The sequence below is a fragment of the Triturus cristatus genome, chromosome 4_2 (assembly GCF_964204655.1).
Source record: "Triturus cristatus chromosome 4_2, aTriCri1.1, whole genome shotgun sequence".
NCBI classification, from domain to species: domain Eukaryota; kingdom Metazoa; phylum Chordata; class Amphibia; order Caudata; family Salamandridae; genus Triturus; species Triturus cristatus.
Genome location: NC_140586.1, coordinates 781095935 through 781121726, shown reverse-complemented (window position 1 = coordinate 781121726; position 25792 = coordinate 781095935). Strand labels below are relative to the sequence as shown.

The following is a 25792-nucleotide window of genomic DNA, read 5'->3' as shown; positions in this document are numbered from 1 at the left end:
GCACAAAGGATGAGTAGATCCATGAATAAATCAAGTGGGCCATGGTTATGTGGTTATAGATCAATACTTCATTAAGCACAAATAAATGATAGTGACTGCATCATGAATAGGCAAGTCAACAAATTTTGTTACTCCGCCTTTCATCTTCTGATTTTTTTCCCTACACACCAGTGTGCTTGCTGCCTCTTTCGTGGAGGTCAAACCTTGTTGGTGAAAAGTGGTTTTAACAGTTTACCATATTCTATTTAAGACCAAATATATCAAATGGAATTTCCATTCACAAATGCGACAACAACGAAAATTCTATTATCCCACCACCACCAATCTACTGATTTGTGCTATTGCCAACACTACAAATCTAAACCTCACAAATGTTTTTTTTACACATACAGTCCACCTCTCAACATACATTGAGTTAGTCCAAACCTCTGTTGGCAATAAGTGCTTCAGGGTACTGGTGATGGGATCACGAAGGTGGTAGCCATGTTTTTAATGAATGAATGTCATACTCCTTACACGACAAACCAAAAAAGATGTTTGACACAAAGGGTTGGATTATCTTCTTTCTTATTCACGTAACATATTGGAACCATAGAGGAGTGACTGGTAAAGTCAAACACTAGTAGGCCACAGGATGTACTGCTTGCTCAAAAATCGATTTCTTTTAGCACTTATTTGAATGTACAGTTTAAAAGTTTTTCCTGCCACTCATTAAAAAAGTGTGCAGTTTTCTACAAAACCAAAAATGCATATCTTTGTTGGTGCTATCATGGGATTTCATGCAATACTAAAATTGTGCCAGTGTTTGCAGGTTGCATTCCTTTTTGGTGACCACGAACTTTTTTATCATCAGATTTTGACCCAGAGCAATAGACTGAAATGCAAAAATGGGAGAAAGAAATCAGTAGAAAAATGTATGAGAACAACAAGAAAGAGAAATAGCCAGGATGAAAAAGACCCGCAAGAGTGAGATAAAGAGTAATGCTGGGTGTTGGATGAAAGAGGCATGAGGTAGAGTCAACAAATATTTGGTTGTTGTCTGCAAAAAAAGTGGGCTGTGTTGAAAAACTTTAGGCCCATGAGCGTAATTGTTTTTTTACAAATTGAGGCACTAGCTGACTTACCTTTTGCTTGTTTTAGGAAAGGGATTGTTGATCCTCGCTGGACCGAAGTGGCACCAGCATCGTAAACTGTTGACTCCTGGATTTCACTATGACATTTTGAAACCCTACGTGAAACTGATCTCTGATTCGACCAAAGTGATGCTGGTATGATACACACTCCAGAGCTTCCTATTGATGCATGCACAGATGGTTAATGTTACACAAAAACAGGGAGATGGTTGTTCGGATTGACACGCAGGGAGCTTGTGAGAGGATCAATAAATTAAGGAAGAGACGTTCAATGAGGAGAGTAAATGTGTGGGCTTCCAGAATACTTCAAGCAATGGAGGTACCTAATCCTACAGGTAATTAATACCTAGCAAAATATGTTTTAGTTATTCCCTCGGGGCTCTTACTGCTGAACTACAACCACAAAACGTGGAGCAGCGGTGTCATTTTTTCAAAAATCATAGGGTAGTGGAAGTGACATCAAGTGACTTTTGACCCCTTGTGACACCACAGGGAGGGCAGCTAGCATTCAAGAGGTTCGGAGATTCACCCATTTATTCCTGGCGCAAGTGGAAAAGGTCTGCTCTTCCAATTTCCAGATTTTAAGGCTTCCCACCCTGATTATAGTATGGGCCATTCTGGGCTTGAAAAATTTGAGAAACCAGCAGCTTCCCAAAATAACATTCATAACAATTATTTCCCGTGTATAAAAAAGAAACAAAAAGTATATATTTACTACATACCCCCTCAGCAGAGCTCCAAATAACGAGCTGACACAATTTCACAAGGAGCCCACAAGGGAAACCACAGTGGCGTGACGCAAAGTGATGGACCCCCTTGCAGAATTTGAAGAAGACCCCCTTAGTCTACCATATGACACATATACTCATTGGACATTGGCTTAATAAGGGCCCCCTTTTGGCTTGGGGGCTCCATGAAGGGTTGACCCCCCTGGGGCCTGTGTTATGCCCATGGGAACCAAGTGTGATCTCTAATTTTTCACTGCAAATTCTTTGAGGAGTTTGTGAAGTCACCAAAGTAGGAAATTGACACACCAATATAAATGTAAAAATCCATGTGTAGATTTCCTAGTTTTTTGGTACTTGAAAAACTGCACACAGCAGGTATCATGCATATTTTACACAGGATGTCCATGTCCCACCATTACCTGCAACCATGTTGGTATGGGCATGGGCAAGTCACACACACTTACCCTTTTTTAATCTTCGAGCCATGGTGCGGGGAGAGGGAGGTTCATTCTTTAGAAGAAACAAGTTTTTGTTATAATTATTTATAGCCTTTCTGATAATGAAATATATCTCTCATGTCAATCTCCACCTCAGATCAATGAAATTACTCTGTAAGGACATGTGGCAATATTATTTTGATTTTATTTGTTTGTTTTGTGCCTCATGCTCCAGAACAAGTTACCATAGAGGAATTTTGCCAATGGTTCATTTAAAACAGATGCTCTTGTTCTGTGATCCGCTATGATTTGGTACATATATGATAGCATGCCAGTGTAACACACACAACAAAGGGGATGAGGAGGTAAGAGAAAAAATATATTATGATCTATTATCACCCTCTCTGGAAATCCATATGGGTAAAAAGTGATAACATTTTGCTTTTACGCAGTGTGTGAATACAGGGCGACGCTGCTGCCCCTACCCCGGTTTTAGAGAGATGACACAATTTCCAGGGTAAGAAGCTTTAGTCTTGATCCCACTGGTATATCTGTTTTTATTAACCCCTTGTTAATGCAAATGTGTTGATTGGCGCTTCACATTGAAAAGGTGATATTGGGAACAAAAGGTATGATTGTGCATGACACAATCAATTACATGAGCATTTGACCGCAATTGACACGGTTTGGGTGCAAGAGCCACATACATTCACCGTCTTGTGGAATCTTATTGAATTGGTTGTTATTTGTTTTACAGTAAATTCCGGGTGTTATGAACAGAAGTGACAGGTAAGGTCACTGAATGGCATTACATCACTGCAAATCTTACTAACTAGTGGAAACCAGGAATGGTGTTAGTGACTATAGGGATCTTAGTCCTGATGAAGGCCAATGACCCTGAGTGGCCATAGATGACTTGGCGAAACATGTTGACAGTATAAAAGATGACAGGGCAATAATACCCCAATACCACCGCAAGATATGTTTTTAACCCTGCCTAGGGGGCCCAGAATTAAATAGAGAGTAGCACTCCTAATGCAGTTTTAATAAAATATTGCACGGTGGATCTCTTTGAATTATTGTTTGAAACTATATAGGTATAAAAAAAATTCACCAGCCCTTGCGTTGGCTGCGCAAGGGGTGTTGTAGGTTGCCCTATGATGAAACATGCTAGTATTAGAAGGTGAGGGCACTTTTTACCCCTATATAGGTTACCAGAGAAGGTGATAATATATTTTTTGTCTTAGCTCCTCAGCCCTTTGTTGTGTGTGTTAGGTTTATAGTTAGGGAGGATGGTTGAGGAGTTGTACCTCTCACCCTGTCTCTTTGTGTGTTCAGCATACCAAGGTCAACAGTGATAGATTGTATGTCTTTGTTGCACTAGGATAAATGGGAAAAGATCATCACCGAAAATAACACAGTGGAACTTTTTGAGCACATCAGCCTGATGGCCCTCGACAGCATCATGAAATGCGCCTTCAGCTATGAGAGCAACTGCCAAACAGACAGGTGGGTGCTTACCAGTAGTAGAAGAAGTGCTTCTTTAGTCACATTTACTTCTTACAGGACAATGAAAGGGCTCACCGTGTCAATTTACCACAGCCCAGGTCAACATAGGGAACATAATGACCATGGTCAAGGGTCAACTCCCTTAACATAGCATTGCATCGAGACACAAAGAAGCATGATGCTAAAGGGCAATTTATACAATTTCCCAGGTGCGAGAGGTCTGCTTGGCCCACAGTGCCATAGTATGGAGAGAATCACAACCGGCCCCACAGCACTTCACAAGAGGTAAGGTAGAAATAATGCAGGAACTGAGGGGCAGATGTATCATTGTAGCAGATTGCGAGTCCGTAATAGCGATTTTTGGAGAATCTCTATTAAGGACTCGCAAAATGCTATGTACGTAGGAATCGCAATATTTTTTACGATTCCTACACATTCCTTATTTGCGACTCGCAAATTGCGCATGCAATTTCAAGGGTGCGAGGGATCCTAAAGGACGCCGTGTTGCACTCCTGAAATGTGCATGTGTGCACATGTTGAGCACTGTATGTGTGCCACATGGCACTTTGAAAAAAGCTAAAAATTGCTTTTTTCAAGGTCATCGCAATTTACCACCAACTTAGAGTTGGTGGTAATTTGCAATTCCTTACCGCAATATCCCAATTAGGGTTTTCCATTCCTACATTGCACACAGCTACATTGCGATCGCAAATGCGGAAATTCTGCACATTTTTGCGTTTGCGACCACAATTTAGCTTGATACATCTGGCCCAGAGATTCATACCACGGGCCAAAATTCCCAGATTAATTCCTACATCAGTGACAAAGAAACCAAAACTATTCACACATATCATTGTACGTCATTAAAAACAGATGGGCCTTGCTTTGCAAAAAGGTTACAATATGTTATGTGTTCATCTGAGAGGGACACCCATGTGGGTCAATGAGAAACCTACAGATATGTGTTAATACTTTAAGCCATTATAATAGCAAACCGAGTCAAAGAGACAGGGAAGATCTTGTCCTGCTCGGAAGCTGTAGAGTCAGAAACAAGCATTTACAATGCAACGGTCTCAGCATTGTTAAAGTTAGAGCTATTGGCATTGCTCATGACATTTTTTTTGTTTATGTTTTTGTTTTTAAAACATGTAAAGAAACGGCATTGTTATTTACAATGTCAATAGCTTAATCAGTGTGTGTGTAGGTGGCTCTGTGTGTGGGTGCAAATGCAATAGGTCTCGCATTTGAGAGTGATTAAGCTATTGACATTGTAAATAACAATGCCGTTTCTTTAAATGTTTTAAAAACAAAAACATAAACAAAAATAATGTCATGAGCAATGGCAATAGCTCTAACTTTACCAATGCCGAGACCATTGCATTGTAAATGCTTGTTTTTATTTATGTTTTTGTTTTTAAAACATTTAAAGAAACGGCATTGTCATGAGCAATGCCAATAGCTCTAACTTTACCAATGCCGAGACCATTGCATTGTAAATGCTTGTTTTTTCTGGACTGCAGTGACAGCAGGAACTTAATGTGCGTGTGGTGAGCGTTATAGGGGAAGGGAAATCCATTAAAGAGTCATTTTCTCTCAGGATTTCCCTTCTCTTTTTGAAAGTCAAGAGCAACAACATTGTCCTCGTGTCACCAGGGCTTTAAGTAGAAGCTTTTTCAATATTATATACAAGCCATAGTTGCTGCTTATTTATCTTCTGAAACTAACAACCATTGACAAAGCCAGTAGTCCTGACTTGTAGGTATGATGTGACTTGTTGTATCATAGATCTGGACGCAATGACAGGAACAGCAAAATACAAGTCGGGCGGCACACTGTGTTAAATACTGACTTTTAGTTTGTGTTTTTAAGCCACGCCCTTAATTATATTGACCACGCCCCTTTGAGAGACCCTCCAGTTTTTTCATCCCACTTAAAGCCCTGTCTGTGGGTGACGTAGCCCTGTATTTGGGGTTTTCAAACCTTGAATGTACATCTTTAATTACATGCACTCTCACTTCTCTGTACATTTTCTCCAGCGTGAGGGGAGTGGGCATTGTAGACAAGGAATGGTCTGGGAAGTGTGTGCACACACACAAGCGATTGCTGGCGTTCACCAACGTTTCTATAGTTGTTCCCACTCTGGACATGACCTGATATTTACTTCTGTCAAGGGGAGGATCGAATCCGTGTCAAGAGTATAAATGACGGAGGAACACCTCTGGAATGAGTTGGAATGTAGGGAATTTGGTTTCTCTGTGGTGAAAATGTTTTCCTCAAGGAGAAACAAAAAGGAAAATACGTTTTAAATACAGTTGTACTACTGCTGCATCGAATTACATACGTGTAAAAGTTTCACATGGGCGTCATTATTTATTTGCAAAAGGATTACGGGTGAACCCAATATAAACTGCAACTGTCCCAGCACCCCAGGGCATTGCTGAGCTCCTCTGCAAATTCAAGAAACTCTGGAAATGTACTCCAGGCGTAGAAGGAAAACCCACGGGACTCGCGTAAATCATGTCGTACTTTTTCTGAGACTCGGACCACCAGAACAGCTTTAGCTATGCTCGTTCTCTGCCCTGACGTTTTAAATCCGCGTGTCAAGAAAGCTGAGCTTTTCTTGAGAAATGCAGCCGAGGGCGCTGGACTGGTTAATCTTGCCTTCTACAAAGGGTAGGTGTGGTGGCGGCAAACCGGATCCTACCACCTGACAACTTGTGAAAAGTGCAGCTCCTTGAACAATGGAGTCTGATTCAAGCAGGATGTTGCAGAACAGACTGTTTGCTCCGAAGTAGCATTTCCCCTACATACACAGTGCACGAGAAAGAAAGCAAACTGGCTCAACAGGTGGGCTACTGGCAATTCTTCCGGGGGAGGGGCAATCAGTCACGCGTGACGCCCAATTGGCTGTGCCAGTTGTGCTACCCCCCTTTCAGTCGCTGTCCGCCGTGGTAATTCCCAAATCTCCACGTGGGCCAGTCTGCTTGATCGCTCCTCGTTGCACACCTATTCCGCCCTAGAGGGTCGCCTGTCTGCGCGTTTTACTGCTGCTGAAGTGTTTAAATGTGTCCTTTGTCACATGGCTCCTATAGGGGCTTGGACGTCAAGTATCGCACCTGATAGCTCTCGAATGAGGGGGAGGAATAATATTTAGAAAGGTGATCCCCAGTGATGGAACTGGAAAAATGTACTCCTGGAACCCATAAATTGGGGTCAAGGTGTGGCAGAGGAAAGTGGGTGGGGTCACGGTGGTAGAGCTTGAAAAGCCATTTGGGGAGGCTATTTTTGGCACGAGTATTACAACAAAATGTATGTCGTTGATTTTGTTGCGTGTCAGGAAGGGGGGCAAACATCTGGTGGGTACTTTCGTCTATGCAGGTGTTCCTTGGAGCAGATTCACGCGCGCCTGCCCTGCCACTGTGAGCGGCAAAGAAAGGAAAACATTGCGCAACTCAAGACCGCGACAAAATACAAGTTCTCCGTCTCTCCTCCGGGCTGTCCGCGTCCCAGGGTAGCGGAGATTAAATGCAGAGCTCCACCGCTGTTGTCAACGAGTGCTCGTGATATGGAAGAGGTTCCGGGATAAGGTGTCACATGAAGCTGATGCGGGAAGGGGAGGGAGCAAGCTGCAGAGTAAGTCGGGATGTATTTTTATTCAGACGGGGCATGCGCGTTGCTGCCCTGAACAGAGACAACGGCAGAGGCCAGGACACGACTTTTTAACCTCTTCAGTGCTGCTGGATAGGTCCTGAGGCTATTGTACACTTTTGGGACGATGATGTAGAGTGGCCAGATTTTCAGCATTGAAAAGCGGGACAGTGCACTCATAGACGTGGGACTACCCTTTTGCTTTGAAAGTGAGGCACGGAAAGACCTAATCGGCAGTCCTCACCGCCATAGAAAACGCAGATAACAATTAAGTAACATTGCATGCAGCTTTTAGACACGACATCATCCGATGAGGCCTGTTAACTAATCCTGCACTGTATGTAACACATACATCCCGCCCCCTCTGCTCGGCCAACCCCCTGTGAACACCGGGACGGGTGCTAAACATGCAAGAATTGCCAGGGCAGATGTTGAAGAACCACCAGACTCCCCCGGCAAATCCGGGACTCCTCGTCTCCCTAGCCTAGACATTAGAGGCACGGTGTTAGGCCTGTATTGTGTGTAATGGTCTGCCCTGGTAGAAAGGTGGAAGTGACTCCTACCTAAGAGACACCACCGCCTTTCTCCGAGGCAGAGCAGAGAAATGCCTCGGAGAAAGGCAGCGTCGTTTTCGGATTCGGGGGCGTGTTTTGCTGTTGTCTCCTCCCTGAGACTTCTTGCAAAAAACACGTCCCCGATCCGAAAAGGACAGGGCCTAATCTGAATGACTGACCTCTTCTCCAATGGCTGGCCAGCATTCAAGAGGCCAGCCAATGGAGAACAGGGGAGAAGAGGGGCAGGTTCAAGCCCCTCTTCTCCATGTCATTAAATCTCCGACTTCCGGTTCTGCCTTTCGGCAGACCGGACGTCCTCGACCTAAAAAGCACTGGTCAGGATTAAAACAAGCATTATCAAAGCCAGTAGGCCTGTGTTTAATGCGCTAAAGCATGCAGTGTTAGCATATTAGAGTGAGACACGCAGGAGAAAGTCAGCAGGGAGGACAAAGAGGTCTATAGGTGTGCAGTTCTTTGCAGACGCAGGAGTGGAGGTGGAAGGATGTACCTAAACAACCAATACCATGATGTTAGGAAGGGATACTCCATTGGGCTGAGCCAAGATATGAATGACAAATTCTCAAGAAAGATGTTTGTAAATAATGCCAAAGGCTGAATTGGAAAGTCCGGTCCATGCGTATTGTTAGCAATAGGTGTGTTTAACAGCAGCACTTTCAAAATCCAGATCTAAAAACTATAAGGAACTCAAAATCAAATGTCGATGGAAAGTGAGGTTTTGGCCCAAGAACGAATACTTGCAGCAGACTCCCACTTAGGTTACGAAATGGTTGCTGGTAAATACACTTGTTTGTTTTATGTGAATGGAGCCTAACAAGCACCTCACTGTGCCCTACATGCTTTGTGTGTGTGAGGGAAGCTTGCAATCATAAACTTTAATCTGTATGGTGTGCCTCAAGCCACAATATATATTTTTACAACTAAGGAGCATATTTACAAAGGGATTGAACCACCGGAACGTCACTTTTGTTTACGTACTGGTGGCGCAGTGCCCTGTACCATATTTACAAAAGTGGTGTTGAGCCACTTTTTCTGGCTTAACGCCGCTTTGTAAATATGGTACCCTGTCACGCAGGTATCTGCTTGAAAGGATGTTTCTGTGGGCATTCCACTGCAACACCAATTGCTTATTGACGCTGCCCCAGATTTACAAGGAGATGTAAATCTGAGGCAGTACCAAAAACTAACACCACACAATAGCAGGCGTTAGAGTGGTGCAACAAGGAGAAATATTTTTATTTCTCTTCGTTTTTGCTTTTCTATGTGTGCTGCAGAATGCAGCACACACAAAGAGCAATATGCCATTATTGATTGTCTATGTGTTGAGAGGCGTCCCTTTTTGCTACTTCTATGTCTGTTACAGACACAGAAGTAGCAAATCGCTATTATTGCTTGTTTGTGTGCAGGAAGGGACACCTTCCTGCACACAAACAATTATTCCCTGTAATGCAGGCACCTGTGCACTATGGTGCAAGGGTGTATGTAATGGAGCTAGGCAGCTATTTTTAGCACCAGTGCTAGGTTAAACACAGGGGAGCACTGTATTGTTGTAAATACGGTGCATCCCTGCGTTTTGGAAATGGCAGAGCGTGGCGCTGCAAAATTTGCAACAGCTCCGCACACCGTCATTTCCTAGTGAATATTCCCACAAATGTTTATATATCGCTTTGTTTATCCACTTCAGAAAAATACAATTTTCCAAATGCCCAATGCTAAAAGTTTTCTTTGTTTGGTAAATATCCCCTTGTGAAAGCTGACATGTATTGACATTGATTCTTTTTTTGCATTACAAGCTTGCCATACGGAGTGGATTTCTGCACCCAGTTTTGAGACAGTCATTTAGAACATCGGTTTCCCACCTGGCTAGATATTTGGACAGATGACATGTCTGAGGGATATTTTTACTCTCTATGTAATGAGATTGCTGCAGCATTCAGAATAGCCCTGCTGGTCCAAAGGCCTGTAATTAAGGCCTGTAATTAAGGCCTGTAATTATAGCATTTATGTAGCACGAGGGACAGTTTTTCTGCTTTTTCCGTAATAACCCCATAAAATATGACTAATCGAATACCATAATCAATGGCACAGAAAAGGGCAGTATGGTGAATTCAATCCTGTGATGTCTGGTGGTCTGTAATGTGGACGCTATGGTACCTGAAGCACTTCAGTGCAAATGGATTCCAGCTGGAAGAGATAAGCAAAGTTAGGTATCACATTTGCATCGAACATCTACCTGCCCCAAGGCATTACTCTTGTATGGTTAAACCTTGAGGTTGGGAAAAGTGCCGGAAAGTTAGCAATGTCTACTGTATGGAAACTGGTTTATACATGTCTGTGAATAACTGGGCCCAGTTGTCTTGGAAGTTTGGACATGTAGCCTTCACTCTCTTGTCCACCCCAGCGAGCCTCTGACTTCTCACTTGACCTATTTAGGTTCCATAGGCTGGTAGATATTTACTTTACACATACACACTCAAGAGATCTTTTTTAGTACCTACTTTAACAACAACAGACCGGTTTTAATCACCACTTCCTCTGTGTATCCAGTGCTGCTCGTTGCAGATGGGTAGGGCAAGTGTTTCTAGTAAAGCAATGAACAAATACTGATTGGCATGTTAGATCCAAAAATGTTGTTTTGCCTCTCCACGTAATATTTGGAATATCTCTACAAATCGCTTCAATATTTCCATCTGCAGTGGCCCTTACCAACAAAAAAAAAATGAGATCGAAAGCTAGATGTGGCAACCTTTGCGAAGAATGGCAGAATTGACTTAAAGATTGTTCGTCAAAGTATGGAAAGAAAAAAAAACTTGCATTAAAAAGTCTAAAAAATCAGTTTTGTGGAAGAACAAACAAACTGAGTTGTAATGATATTATTTTCCAGAAAATAAGTGAAACGTCCTTTTCAGTTTTTTCATGCCCTTCTCTGGCGCAATAACAGTAATTTCAACCAGATTGGAAGCTTTTCGCCTTAATTTCATTGTTTAGTGTTTGACTGAAAGGTTTAAGACTATTGCAGTAACAACATTTGCAAAGTTGTGTATTTTAAAATTATTACAAACTGTTAAGTAGAATTTCACCCACTTCTAGATACATAAATATTGAAGCTTAACTTTAAATGCTGACGGCTGACTTCCTCGTGTACACGCCCCTGTTTTGGGTTTTCAGTATCTGTTTTTCTATCACATACAACAGTCTTCAATTCAAGATGTCTTTGTGATATAAATATCATGGTACATGCATGTATTTTGCATTATATTTCCTTCCCGCTTTTTCTCTATAGGTAGCATTTCATAGCGGTGCATCGAAGGGCATATCCCATGCAGAAAGTCAGGGTATGCAAATATTGTCTACATAGCAAATAAAAAATGCAGGTACTCCAGAGCATGATGTTATGAAACATGAGCAAATATTTCTTTTAAAGCTTCTGAAATGTTATAACATAAATGGAGGATGAGTGCTTGTTCACAGCTAATCTGAAGAAGCTCTGTTCTTACACCCCCCCCCCCTTCTGTACCTGCAGCAAGAATCCTTACGTCCAAGCCGTCTATAGCCTGTCCTACCTGAGTGACCACAGATTCCGCTGGTTTCCATACCATAATGATGTCATTTACTACCTCAGTCCCCATGGATACCTCTTCCGCAGGGCCTGTCGGAGAGCCCACGAGCACACAGGTACTGGAACTTTTCATCTCCAATCTGAAGGCATGTCTTACTCATCACGCATTGACCTTGGTGAAATCCAGCAGTAGCTGCTGCTTGCAGTTTGGAATTGTCTCACTGCCTTACAGTTTATTTTGACCCTGAGCCTATGATCAGTAATGTAGCATGGATGTCAAGGGCCCTGGTGCAAGCAAGGAAAATGGCGCCTTTTGATAGTAAACTACAGCAGTTATGAGGGATCAAGGGGCCCCTCCAGGCCCTGGGCCCATGTGCTACTTCCCCTGCTGCAACAGTTGGTCAATAAGAAATGTTTATTTCGGAGGTTTCATTTCATAAAACATGCAGTACATAATACAAAATAGTAAGTTAATAGAAAACCTAAAAAAACATACATTAAAATACAGTACATATTTATCAAATGTAAACGGTAAGTCGCAAGAGACTGGGATTTCACAGTTTTGGGGGCCGTAGCATACATTGCACGAGGCTAGTGCAAACCATGATGCAACATTTTTTTTTCTCAAAAAACTTTATTGGCATTTCGAATCATAAGAGCAAGTTGTACCCGCAGGAGCCATGTCTGGGGGACCCATGTTCCCCGACCCCACCCTTGCCCCCCGTATCCACAGGTATATTCCATGAACATCCACGCCAACTATTCGGGTGGGATTCCCCCTTAGAGTTCTGTGTAATTAAACAGCATTAACTCCCTTCCCCCTTTCCCTCTCCGTGTCATGGTTTCCATTTTCTTAGTATGTGTGTCTTATGGGGATTTGGATTGTCGATTTTCTCAGGTTATTGCCATCCAGCTCCCCTTTCATTAGCATCCATCCGCCAGCCGTCTCAAAGGACAGCCGCAGCGCCCTCCGCTGGGAGTGGGTAACAGTCCCAGCAGCACTGTGACCGTATCTTCCTGGGGATTGGCCATCCTGTAGTTTTTTGCAAACATGGCAGTATGTTCTCCACATATTGCGCTACTGTCGGGCGTGTTCACAACATGTGTAGAAAGATCTCATCTGTCTCTGCATTGGGGCCACGCATTTAAACAGCCCAGTAGATTTCGCATAATGTCTGCGGGGTAAGATAAACCAGATAGTGTATTGTATTAGCTTAAATCACACATTAGAACTCACCGCCCAGACCCCTCATGAATTCTCGACCAGTCTCCCTCTGAGAGGGGTTCCCGTACCGCTTCCTCCCATCGCGCCTGTACAGGGAGAGTCTCCCTAGGGAGGTCATCGTGAAGTGCCCTATATACGTGGGATATCACACGCCGTCCCTGCGCCATATATAGCATCACTAAAAATACAATAGTACTAGGGGGCTCCTCGGGAAAGGATTCCCATAGTTCTCGGGCAACCTTAGATAGATTCCTATATGGCAGGAATTGCCATGTTCCCAGATCAAAGGCGGTCACCGCTGCCTCCTGTGTTAAAAATTGTTCATTATTGTAGAGTTCTCCCATCTTGAGGCACCGCCTTCTTTCCTCCTTCGAATTAACATGGATTCAGCTATACACTTGAAGGGCTTTACCACCCACAGCGGCATGTCTGGGGCATGGGGTGCATGCTGCACCACCTTCCTGACTGGTCTCCCATACCAAGGTCACGTGTTGTACGATGTATGGATAGGTCTTGGGGATTCCTGCATCAAGCATTAGGAGTTCCGGCAAAGAACGATCGCTACGAGTGACCGCCAAAAGTCACTTTTCCCAATTACAATGCTCATCCAGCCAGTGGACTGCATGTTGAAGCTCAGAGGCCATATAATAAAGCTCTAGACAAGGCACCTCCAAAACTCCATCTCCACATTTTCTTTGAAGTGCTGCTAAACATATCAGTTTACGCTTGGTTCCCCACAGGTGCTCCACCAGTAGGCCGTCCAGAGTTAGGAAATAGTGTCTTGGGATCTTATACAGGGAGTGTAGTAGGGAGTAAAGGCATCGGGGTAAAATAATAATTTTTATGATTGCTATTCGTCCCATCAGGGACAGAGGTAAGCCCCTCCAAAATCATATGGGGCTACGTATACCCTCCACCACTTTTCCTAAGTTGCACTCCCAAGTAGTAAGGGGCAGTATGCATCAGACAAATCCTTAAGTATTTCGTCCCTTCAGTCACCCACGGGAGGCCCACTACTGATAAATTTCCCTTTGACCCTTCCGCCTACCTCCCCACTGGAATCAGCTTGGATTTTTAAGGGTTTATTCGGAGTCCGGATACTGCCCCAAATCTCTACAGCACCGTGAGAAGAACCAGGACCGCTTGAGCTGGTTGACATATAAATACCAGTGTATCGTCGACATATCAGGAAACCACATAGTTGGTGTCCTCAAGGGATGGCCCCTGTCCACCCATCTGTTCTCTCAAAACCACCAGCAGACGCTCAACTGCTGCCGCAAAAATAAGCGATGACTAGGGGCAACCCAGTAGAATCGTCTACTCTGCCATCTTAGCAGGCCACGCCCACCATGATGCAACTTATGTTTAGGATGACTACTAGCAGGCATGAAGCAGCACTAAAACCTCTAACAATTTGAGGATAAGTAGCTGCATTGGAGTCAAAATCAGGCAAGCTAAAATGTAAGCACAATAAGATAGGGTTTGATCATTAACAGAATTTAAGAAAATAAAACGAAAGTTGGATCAAAAGATCAGTAGAGCACAGCCAGACATGTCCTTTTTCCCCTCCTTCCTTCCTTTCTTCCTTCGGGCTAGAACTTTAGATCTTTGTGCTTTCTCTATAGCCCTACTGCCTGTAGATATTTACTTAAGGAAAACACAGTATCAGTTTATGCGTGGCCCTCAAAACCTTCAAGGTTTCCTGGTAGCGTCTGAGGCCGAACCATATGCATAATGGTCCGATCCACTTGGCTCTTGGGTTTGCATAGGCATGACAAAAGAACAACACATGCCTAATAGTGAGAATTAGCCACCTGTATATATCCTTTGTCGATCTTAGGGCCACCTTCGACCTGGTCCCCATGGGGTTGTTATGGGCCTCATTTTAGAGTCTGGGGGTCACTAATACACTGCTCAACCCATTGAACTATGCTCAAGCCTGCTTTGGTCCACAGGTGCAACTCACCGACCACATCCCAATCCGCAGAGGAATGAGACAGGGGTGCTCATGTATCCCCCAAAAAGGATCATGCATTTAGATTTAGATAAACATTTAAATAATATAGGCTAACTACCTGGAAGTTACATTTTTATCCCTAGTAAATCAGGTGAGTCGAAAATTGTTCAATGCAAAGATTTAGATCATTTACGGGCAGGATGCATTTGCATAAAAAGTGATGTAACCAGATTCATATATTGGATGGGTTAACCACTTTTCCCTTGGCCTGGGATGGGAGAACTGGCACGTCTTTAACGACAATTAGATAGAGCATACATTCTGGGTGGAGTTGTGGATAGCGATTGTCCAGCCTGTGGGTTTGGCCAATTAGGGACAGACTGCTGTGATCTCTTACCGCTCGGCCATTCGTATGGTAAAGGGGCTGCACTTACCAGCTTATCACATTGGACTGGTTATGCGGAGTTTCTAAAGCCAAGCGTGGTTAAAAGTGAGACAGAGCAGTGATCCTGCGATGTGACTTTGGGTCATTCAATTGAGATGCTTCTGTGGAAAGAGATGTGCCACTCCATGCTGTCGGTGGCAACAAACCATTTTGTTAAGTCACTAGTTTTTGTTCCAACAGGTCAAGATGGGAAAGTAAGGGTGCAAGTTCTGCGTTTAAGATATTCCTGAACTTCTCCAGATAACACCCCATGATGTTACCCATATGCTTAGAGCTACGAGGAGGAGAGACCACAGCCCCCTTGAGCGGTGGAGGCAAACTAGAGTCGTCATTGCACAGCACGTGCTTCTCCTATGTGGACTTGTGTTGCATGGAGAATGGGATCTCGAAGGTCTTTGTTAATTTGCCAGATCGCATCGAGTGGGTAGCCCTTTTAGGTTTTAGATTTTGGATAGTGAGAGGAGTGCAGATCCAAGATGAGCATTTGAAGGGGTAGTGAGTATAGGGGTGCAAACCTGAAGCAGGATTAGTTGGTGGTATGCCCACCGATGCTGGATGCAAAGCCTTGATGGAAGGGTTTGCGTTCAGAGATAGCCTTCTCTCTAAGAGGCCTATTTCTGTGCTCGCTACGCCTACTGCCCCTGCCGGCATTCGGTCTACAGATGTGAACTTAAGGGCTGGTGGTTGGGCTGCGTCACATCCCTGTAATTTCCTTTTCCCCATCATATTGTAGCAAGGGACACCACTCTAGAGATACTTGTTGTAGACTCGTTACACTCAATGAAGCAATGTATCAATGAAGCGATTAGATAATGAGTCCATGAGAGCAGACGGGAGGGCGAAGTCAGTTCAACTCTATCAGTAGAATCATGTAAATTTCAGGGCGGATACAGTGCAGCAACAACTGGATCTGCCACTTACCTCCTCCCCTGGCTTTAGAGATTGCTGCCGCCTTCACCCACACACAGCACAGCAGCACAGAGTGGACTGTAGCAGCACTGTGGTGAGCGCCTGTGTAGCACCGGCCCACAAATGGCTCTTGCTCCCAAAGGGCTCAGGGGTAGAGTGCACTTCACCACAGGCACACAGGGCACACAGGGAGGGCTGTACCAATGTTAGCTACTCTTCTGCATAAAATCCTTTTAAATTGAAGGACAGGCTGCGTTGTTTGGCTTTGTGGCTATTGCTAATGCCGTTTAGTGTCCAAAAATACATGTTGAGTGTCTTCTACCTCTAGCATGATCCTTCTGTTAATCCAGAATAGTAAATGTTACTTATTTCACTGCGCTCGGCTTCCAGGTCATATATTGTAAAGTAACATGTGCCCAAGGCCTTAACATGCTATATTAAAAACTAAAATAAATAAAGTCAATTCTGCAGGATGTTAAACGCATGGCAAGAACCAGGCTATTTCCTGCCAGGGCTAAACAAGCATTGGCAAAGACAATAGGTCTCGCATATACAAGATCTATTGGCTTTGTCAATGTTTTTTTAGACATGTTGTACAGCAGCGCTGGCTTCAGTGCAGCATGGCTGAAAGTAAAAACAAGCATTTGCAATGCAATAGGTCTCGCATTTCTGAAAGCTAGAGCTTTTGGTGTTGAAAATAACAATTTATTTTACTTTAGTTTTTTTGTATGCAGTGGAGTGATGATATTTGCATGGTGCTATTGCCATTTGTCTGAACTTTAAGAGTGGGGATTGTAAATAGCAGGTTTAATACTTAACCTTGTATCAGAACAAAACTGCTAAAATGAGTTAGAAAGTGTGCACAAAGGAAGGTCATTCGGATGCCGCTTTGGTTTTTGTTGTTTGAGAAAGAAGTTTAAGTGTGTCTGCTACTTCAAGTACAGGTATTTTGCTCAAGCTATACTCAAAGGATACCAGGGTTATCAATATAGCAACAGATGATTGGATATCAGTGGATTTAAACATCTAATACCACAAGGCAAGATTTTTCTTACAAGTTCAATGTAAAAAGAGCAGCTGTGTCACGTGGGAGCAGCACAAACTGACAGCAGCCCAAGACACATCGCAATAATAACAAAAGCGGGAAACAGTAAACCAGTGAATGTTACGAACAATCCAGCTAGCTGTGTTTTCTAAATCACTGAGGGCCCGATTCCGATCCTGTAAAAAGGCCCTACGAATGGTCGTACGGAGCGTTTTCTCCGTACGACTCGTACCCGGTAAACTGTCCGTACAACCAAGGAAGTACGATTCGTACAGAATGCCTATTTCCATACGAATCGTACAAAAGACCGTATGGGTAAAAAACCCTACGAATCTGATCCGGAACAGCCTGTACGCGACGTCCGTACGTATGTAAGCAGCGTTTTACGGCCCAGCAAGTACGATTCGTCCCTACGGCACTCCTTTCGGCTCTTTTTTTTTACGGGAGCCAATAACAGCCGTAAAAGCTGAGTCCCCAGGGGTACGAGTCGTACAGGCCCCCCCGCGTATGTACGCACCGTACCCCCCCACCCGCGTATGTACGCACCGTACCCCACCCGCGAATGTATGCACCGTACCCCCAGCGCGTACACGCTGGGGGTACGGTGCGTACATACGCGGGTGGGGTACGGTGCGTACATACGCGGGTGGGGTACGGTGCATACATATCCGGGTGGTGTACGGTGCATACATACGCGGGTGGGGTACGGTGCATACATACGCGGGGGCCTGTACGACTTGAACCCCGGGAACAACTTTTCCCGGGCTACGAGTCGTACAAACTTCGCTTTGTAGCGGGTAGAGTCATTCCCCGTGTACGGGACGTTTTCCGTACGATTTGTAAATCTGATAGTCGGTCCGGATCGTACTTGTACGCTCGGACTGTATTTTTACGAATCGTACGGAAAAGTGTCCGGGTACGTCTCGTACAACTTTTCCCGCTACGAATCGTACGGATCGGGCCGATCTGTATGTACTTTTTCCCGTACGAATCGTACTTCACGGGTCGGACGTGACTTGTACAATTCGTACGGAAAAAAATACGGATACGAGTCGTACGGATATTTTTTTTTTCGGATCGGAATCGGCACCTGAATGTGCAAACTATGCCATACAAATTATTTTCTGAGAAACACGTTTCAATGCTATCCAGAATTTACTCAGACATTACTGTCGGACTTACTCCTCAGACAATGCTGCAAAGGAGATGGGTCACTTGACAACGACAAGCCCCTTTCCATTGTTGTCACAGCTGAGTTTTTTTCTATGAATAAATGTAAACAAAGACTGCCCCCAAATCATAACCTAAATAGAACTGAATGTGAACTCTGCGGAACGGGTGTCGCAGATTATGGAGATCAAAAACTACAAGCCCGTTTCTTTTTAATGTATTATCGTCTGCCTGAAGAGGTATGATGCATTGCGGAAGGGATAGAAAAATTTCATAATATGAAACCCAATGGACGTTGCCAGACGTAAATTCCCAAAGCAACATCCTACAAAGGAGCAACACACAAAAAGGGCCAACCTAAGCTACGACACCTACTTGCTACTGATTAGGGGCGAGAAAAACACTGCAGCCAATATGTGCGGAGTCCTCAGTCAGTAAAGATTTCTGTTCAACACTCCCTTAAATTTCTTCAAAGTGCCGTCTTTTGTTTCTAAACTGCAGCACCTCAATAAGCCAGGTATGTTGACTAGACTATTCAGGGACAGATCCGGTCGCCGTTGTGCTAGCCTAAACACACTGATGCCTTTTTAAAAAATAAAAAAAAATAGTAGTTTGGTAACCAGGCAGCTTTTCTTCCGGTTTCGGCAGCCTTATCTGGGTATTTGTTTAAAGATTTTAGAAGTCGTAGATCCTTCGCGGGTTGGGTTGAGGGGGTGGGGCAGTGTATAAGAAGGAACCCAACATAAAGTTAAGTAGGGACTTGTCTGTTATTGTAACTACATTTCTCAGTTTCCATTGTTACTCATTTTTACCCATATATACAGATGTAGGATCATCAGCTTTTCGACTGTATTTGTTTATAAAAACGGGAAAAAACCGAAAAGTAGATCAAATGTTTGTACTGTTATTGCTGCCAATCACGACTCATCTGTGCAGGTGACACCACGGACAGGTAAAATAAAAGTATGGGGCATATTATCAAGACAGGCGATAAAATTATCGTTGATTTAGCGGCAGAAAACTGCCGCTAAAACGGCGATAATGGGCTTGATAATATGCTCTATGGAATTCCAATTGAAGCTCAGGTTAGACGTCCTTCACATCTAACATGGGCTTCAATTGGAATTCCATAGAGCATATTATCAAGCCCATTATCTTCGTTTTAGTGGCAGTTTTCTGTCGCTAAAACGGCGATAATTTTATCGCCTGTCTTGATAATATGCCCCTATGTTTTTTACAACGCGGCTGTAGCTGCGTGTGTGCGATGCATTTACACTTCAAAGCGAAGTGTTTTATGCGAGTATTGTTCCTTTCTATGTGTGCATATAACATTGCTGCTGTTACGACACTCCAGGGCGAGTTCAAGATTATTGGTGACATAAATGTGGAATATAACAGTTTCAACTCCATGTTTTCAAAGCGTAATATTTGTAAATTTCGGTAAATATAGATACACTGAGCAAAACTAAATATGTAAACATTTCAGATGGAAATGTCCAACAAAAATCATAAAACCTTAAAACCTAATTAAAACAGTGTGGCAAGAAAGAATCTTGTGTGTGTATCTAGACAGACTGGAAATGCGGGCACCAAACACCCCGGTCCAAATATCCTTTGCGCCAGATGTCGACCGCATTTTTCCATCTGATTAACGACTGTTTCAAACGGGTATTGGCAGATGCAAAACCTCTTTGTACAGTTTAATATCTCAGTTTTGAAGTTTTATGCTCGTTACCACTCATGGACATCACAGTCTGCGCTGAACCGTACATTTTTGCTAGAGTCAGAACAGGCATGGGCACCGCATTCGTCAGGGTGGAAAATGCCTGTGGGTAGAGAGTTCCCAACCTCCCAGAGAGTGCCAGGGGCTTCTGGCATTGGGAGGCAGCGAGACCGTATCCTCAGAAGGACTCTTTCAGATGTGACATGCACCGTCCCTTTCCTGTTCCGCCCTATGATGTCTTCTATTACAGATGTACGCACTGGATTATATCTGCACCACATGGCACTTACCGTTCTGTCCCTGGCACAATCACCCGCAGGGGCAGGTGGCTTCAAAAGGTTAGGGAAGGCAGCAGCCTCACTGCCATTAGGGCGGATCTATTCCTTTGAATTTATTGGTGCACCTGAAAAGTATTTTTTTAATTAGGGTCCAAGGAGTGCTTCAACAGCAAAATGCTATTATGCTTCTATTGCACTGACTTGAAGTGAATTGATTACAGGGAACTAGAGTGGTGACACATGTGATGAATGGCTTATACAAATGGCTGAGATGAACGCAATAGGATGAGTTGAACTAACATATGTCAACGTAAAATGAATGAAATGAACAACGAGAGGCACCAGGGTAAGAAAGGCAAGCACAGGGCAAATGTGCCTTGAACTGGCTGGGTCAGGTGAGAATTGTGAGGAGAGAAAGGATGGGTCAGTTAAGGCAGGTTGAGTAATTCAAACATGGTGGGTCAGTACAGAGTGGAAGAGCCAAGCACATCATGCATGATGTAAACAAGGGTTGGCAAGGAAAATACAGGATGGGTGAGTCAAGCACAGGTGAGCACATGGTGGTCTAGATGATGACCGGTTGAGTAAAGCAAGCAATCTGGGTCTGTGGGAGAGGCAAGTAGAGCTTGCATAAAGCCAACAGGAGATGTGCAAGGTATGTAAAGGCTGGATAACTCCAGCACATTGTAGGTACAGTGGGCACCTAAAGGTCAGGGGACCATGGGATTTTAAAGAAGATTGTGTACATAGACCAGGCCTCCTGGGCATTGGAGAGATGCAAAAGAGATGTTAGTACAATTTTCTAGCATTTGGGTGTTCCCTACAACATCCCTCCAGATAGTACAGGCGTAGACATTGGGAAAAAACATTTTGGTTTCAGAAAAAAGCTTCATATGGAAGGTGCAAAAAACAAAGAAGGTTCCACCCCAGCTTCTCTTCTTTCCAAAATAATGGATCACCAACAAAAGACTTTAACCGCTTCTGTGCCCATGACGAGATGGTCTCGTCATGGAGCACGGTTGCGCTGTGCCCATGACGAGACTATCTCGTCATGAAACCCGCCCGCTAATGCAACGCCCGGCACCGGAGGGGGAATGGGCGTGGCACTGAAGGGGTTAAGCAAGGTCTGGACTTTATGTGCAGTCTGGACTTTATGCGCAGCCTGACTTCCTCAAACAACAGAGACTCTGACTGTAATAGTGGCCCAGAAAGCAAAGGCTGTGTTGATTTTCACTAAATGTAATTAAAGCTTTGCTTTACTGCAATATGAAACACAGGCAAACTCACCTCTGTGTCTTGATATCTCTAATTGAAAAACAAACGAATTAAAGAGGCCATCTAATGAATACTGTCACACTGGATCTCAAAACCCCGTCTTGACATCAAACATTCTATAGTACCTTTTTTAGAGAGATGCTGGCCTGGGCTCAGAGAACTGTGTTTGTTCTTATACTGGAGAGTCCCCTAAGGGGTGTGAGGTCATCAGTTTTTCAAAAATAGGACAACACCACGCTTAATGCATAATCACACCTTTTCAAGATCACCTATGGTGTGAGTGGCTCAGTAAAGACAAAATATATATATTTTTAAAGGGTTGAGGAAGTACCAGAATGTGAGGAGGTTACAGCTGGACACAATCGCACTAGTCATAAACATTAAAGTCAGTACGTATCATGAGAGTGCGTTATTTTGAAGACCATTCTTTTTAAAGCCACTCATTCCCCTTTATTTTTCTTGGCCAGCTCCTTCTGCGTCTCAAAATCCATGAGATTTTATTCAACACCTCTTTTTTCAGTGCCTAGGATACCTGTTTATTATCCACAGTCTGTTGACCCCTACCATCCATGCTTGAACGCACCACACCCAACCTCTTGCTTTCACCTGCAGTATTCATTGACTGCCTGCTCTCCTGTGCCTGGAGGATCTTTATCTTGTGTTCTGCGGGTCATCTGCCTCTCACACTCAGTCTGCCAAACCCTGTAGTATGGACTTATGCTGCCTCTGGTTCACACAGACCCGGCTGGACTCCATTAGGTGGTTGTGAGCTTGTCTTCCCAGACTAAACATGTTTATACACACATATTCCCCCATCACATAAAAAAACTCACACACATTCACGACCACTCACACGCAATTTGATTCAGATAATTAGAATGTACATTTACCTCATGTTAATAGCCAGAAAACCTGAACTTGAACTGGCCCATCTGAACCTATGGTGGACACCCCTTGTCCAGAATAATCTCTCAAAAGTCAGAAAAGCAATATTCATGCACACAATAAAAGGCATGCAAACATGAGATGAGGTTGCAGATTATAAAACTGATGATGGAGTTCATTTTTTAATGGGCAACTAAACTCACGACATTCAACCCTGTACTTAAGGGCAGAGGAATTTAATTAATTGTTGGTTGGTGGTTATCATGATGTTTGTAGAGTACTCGCTGCCCGAAGGGGGCCTTTTGTTATTTTCAATTTTTTTTATACTACTAAGGATTAAACCCACAGCTGTAGAATCACTTTTTCCTCGAAATCTCAAGTCTGTCTAAATAACTCCATCCCAAAGTTCTGTTAGAGAAATATGTAGTGGATTCCCAGTTTTCTTGCTTTAGTGCACTCTGCCCCTTGAAAAGTCAATGGAACAATTGGAGCATGCACCCCAATTAACCAGACTAATACTGCAATTCGGATGAGTATGTGAAACTTGTCATATGGACACAGGTGGGCTGGGACGGGTAGGGACAGTAGTGTGCATGCTGATGGACTGTCAGCCTGCCCTACAATGGACTGCCCAGCTGAATGATAAACCCCCAATATATGGTAGCAGCAGCGTCGGATTGGGATCACAATTCAGCCTGGGCACCAACAAAAAAGTTGCCCACATTCCTGGATCATGCCTGTTCCTGAAACAGCAAATCTCATTGGACTCATTTTTAGACACATTTTCGATAAAGTATGTATTTTAAAGCTCATAGATCCAGAAATATCAGTGAGAACTAGCAGCACTACATTTTGGCCAGACAGGCGAGGTGAACTAGAGTGGCCGCAACTCCTGATCTGGCTATGTTTTACACCTGCCGTTTTTTTTACCGGCATTACCAGTATTCTAATGTCCTTGCCGGTATAAAAATGAAGAAAATCACCTAAAGCTGGTACTTTCTCCTCTGATCGATATACACTTTAAAGTTTACACAGTAAACATAAGGTGAAAGCAGTTTAAAATGTGGTGTATAGCTGCTTTAATGACCCGTGACTGTTAGTTGAAACTAAAAAAAAGGAAGAAAAGCCATGTTGAAGAAATACAAACTTTTGTATCATTGTATAAATAATCCGCTCTCATTATTATGTTGCAGCCTTTGCAGACTCTGAAAGCATGAGCAAACAGAAGATTCTTTTTTTATTGTACTTTTAATTATGTAAGGTGAACTAGGCACAAGGGCAGAGATTACATGAGCACCAGTTACATTACAGACAATCAAATTAATTTTTGTTTTAGAAATTGGACAATTAAGTCATTTGCCCAGAATCACAGGATGTTGAGCTGAAACTCAAACCTATTTCCTTAGTTCCTTATTCAGCAGCACTGACCCTAACATTACATCCTCTCTATTTTCCTATGTGGGAAAGATGTCTCACAGCTATGTAAACATAAACCCCCCACCAAGGCCTGAAAGACACTGGAGCGAATGTGCTAACAACAGGCCCCCAGCGAGGCCAATTCACTTACTCTCTACCTTTCCCAGCCAACTATTGCTTCAGGGCGCTAGCCTGGACAGGGAGGGAGCAGTGAAGAAAAGCAGAGAGCCCCTTAGGCACCATCCCATCTGCCCGACTACCCAATCCAATGCTCAATGCTGGGTAGCGTGTAATACACTCCGTCCAAACCTCCCTGTAGACTGGTGCTGAGAGGTGCATTCATCTCTGGAGTCACGCTCTAAGTAAATTAGATTGCGGGGTAGCGGATAGGCTCAGAGTCCCACACCTACAGTGTGATTGACTGGGCAGGTTCTGATTGGACCCTTCACTTTCATTCACAGAGGGCCGCAGGGCATTCACAACCCTAAACAACCCTTAAGTGATGCAAATGAGCCGCTGCGGGATGCTCAGCAGCGGCTCCATTCAAAGGTGTACACTGCCCCTCCCTCCATTCTGCCTTCTCTTTTTCAGCAGCAGTTGAGCAGAAAACTTTCTGCGCAGCTGCACAGTCCCCAGTGCCATGGAGCCTGCCCTGTCTGACTTTCCCCTAAGAGTACCAGTACTCTCCTTGGCCAAGGAAAAGTTCCGGTACTCAAAGGGAGAAAAAAAAAAGTGGTGGTACTCCGTACTGGTGAGTACCGGCCCATTTAAAGCACTGGTGAGAGTACTTAACCCTGAATTATAAACACCTCAGCCAGTGTTTTAAATGGAAAAAAACAAGTGCAGGAACTTAACAAATTTAGATGGTAGCTAGGGGCGGGACTTGGGGCTTGGTTAGTGGGCGGGGAGTGGGGCAGGGTTAGGTGTGGGGCTATTGGCAGTCCAAAGGGATCCAGCCAGGGGCACACATTTAATGTGATTGAGATTTAATTGGTGTGCAGATGTGCATAATGATAGAAAATCATTTCTGGTATATTTTGATCATTCCATTTCCCTTATACATACAAAACAGTACATTTATTATTAAAGTGGGCTTCTCATGGTGCAACACCTAGATCACATATGACTCGCACAAGATATTTTCCTTAACATTTTTTGGAAAGGTTTAACTATGGTTAACCCTCTTGTCTTTTACAAAGCAACACATGGTCACGTAAGGTGGCCTTCCGGTGCTTGGTAAATCTGACTATAGTATTGCGTTGCCCTTGCAACATCTAGCGTGACACAAGAGAAATGCAATTCAATGATAAATCGGTCCCTCAGTTTCAAACATAAGTCCAGTAGGGACCGATTCATGGGAGATTTTCAGGATATTCAATTACGGGGGCACATCAGAGGAGGAATAGGACAGGGTTTGTTGCTTCTTGAAACTTGTTGTCCTACAAAGCATGGAAAGCATGACAGAGCCTACAGATCAGGTTAATGTAAATACAACACATGGGGATGCTGTTCGCGGTAGCACTCCGGGTGCTTTCAGGAGGAATCTAAAACAGACATATGTGTGTGCAGATTATATCCACATAATGTTGTATCCCTGATGATAAACGAAAAGGCTAAATGTGTTCAGCACTGGTCTCTGATATGTCCTGCGATCTACAGTTCACACGTTCGAATCTCAGCAAGTTGAACTCAGCTTTTTATCCTTCTGAAGCCTGTGAGTTGAGGACCATTAAAATAGGTAGTAGTAATGCTGTAACACAAAAGAAGTGACAATGGGTGGTTTGGATCAGATGATCAGCAGAGAAATCAGTCGTTTTTAATATAATGCTTTAAAAATCCCATGTACTGGGTGCCCAGAGAACAGGATAGTGAACTGAT

General features: G+C 43.7%; 1 protein-coding gene across 3 annotated transcripts in view; it reads left to right on the top strand.

Annotated features, from left to right (window-relative positions):
* LOC146835037 (cytochrome P450 4B1-like) overlaps positions 1–25792 on the top strand; it is a 276047-nt gene that overhangs the window by 150489 nt on the left and 99766 nt on the right. For all 3 annotated transcript variants that reach the window (XM_085602698.1, XM_085602699.1, XM_085602697.1), the window contains 3 exons: positions 1141–1268; positions 3683–3807; positions 11551–11702. In XM_085602698.1, coding sequence (XP_085458824.1) covers positions 1141–1268; positions 3683–3807; positions 11551–11702 — 405 coding nt within the window. The remainder of the gene's footprint in view (positions 1–1140; positions 1269–3682; positions 3808–11550; positions 11703–25792) is intronic.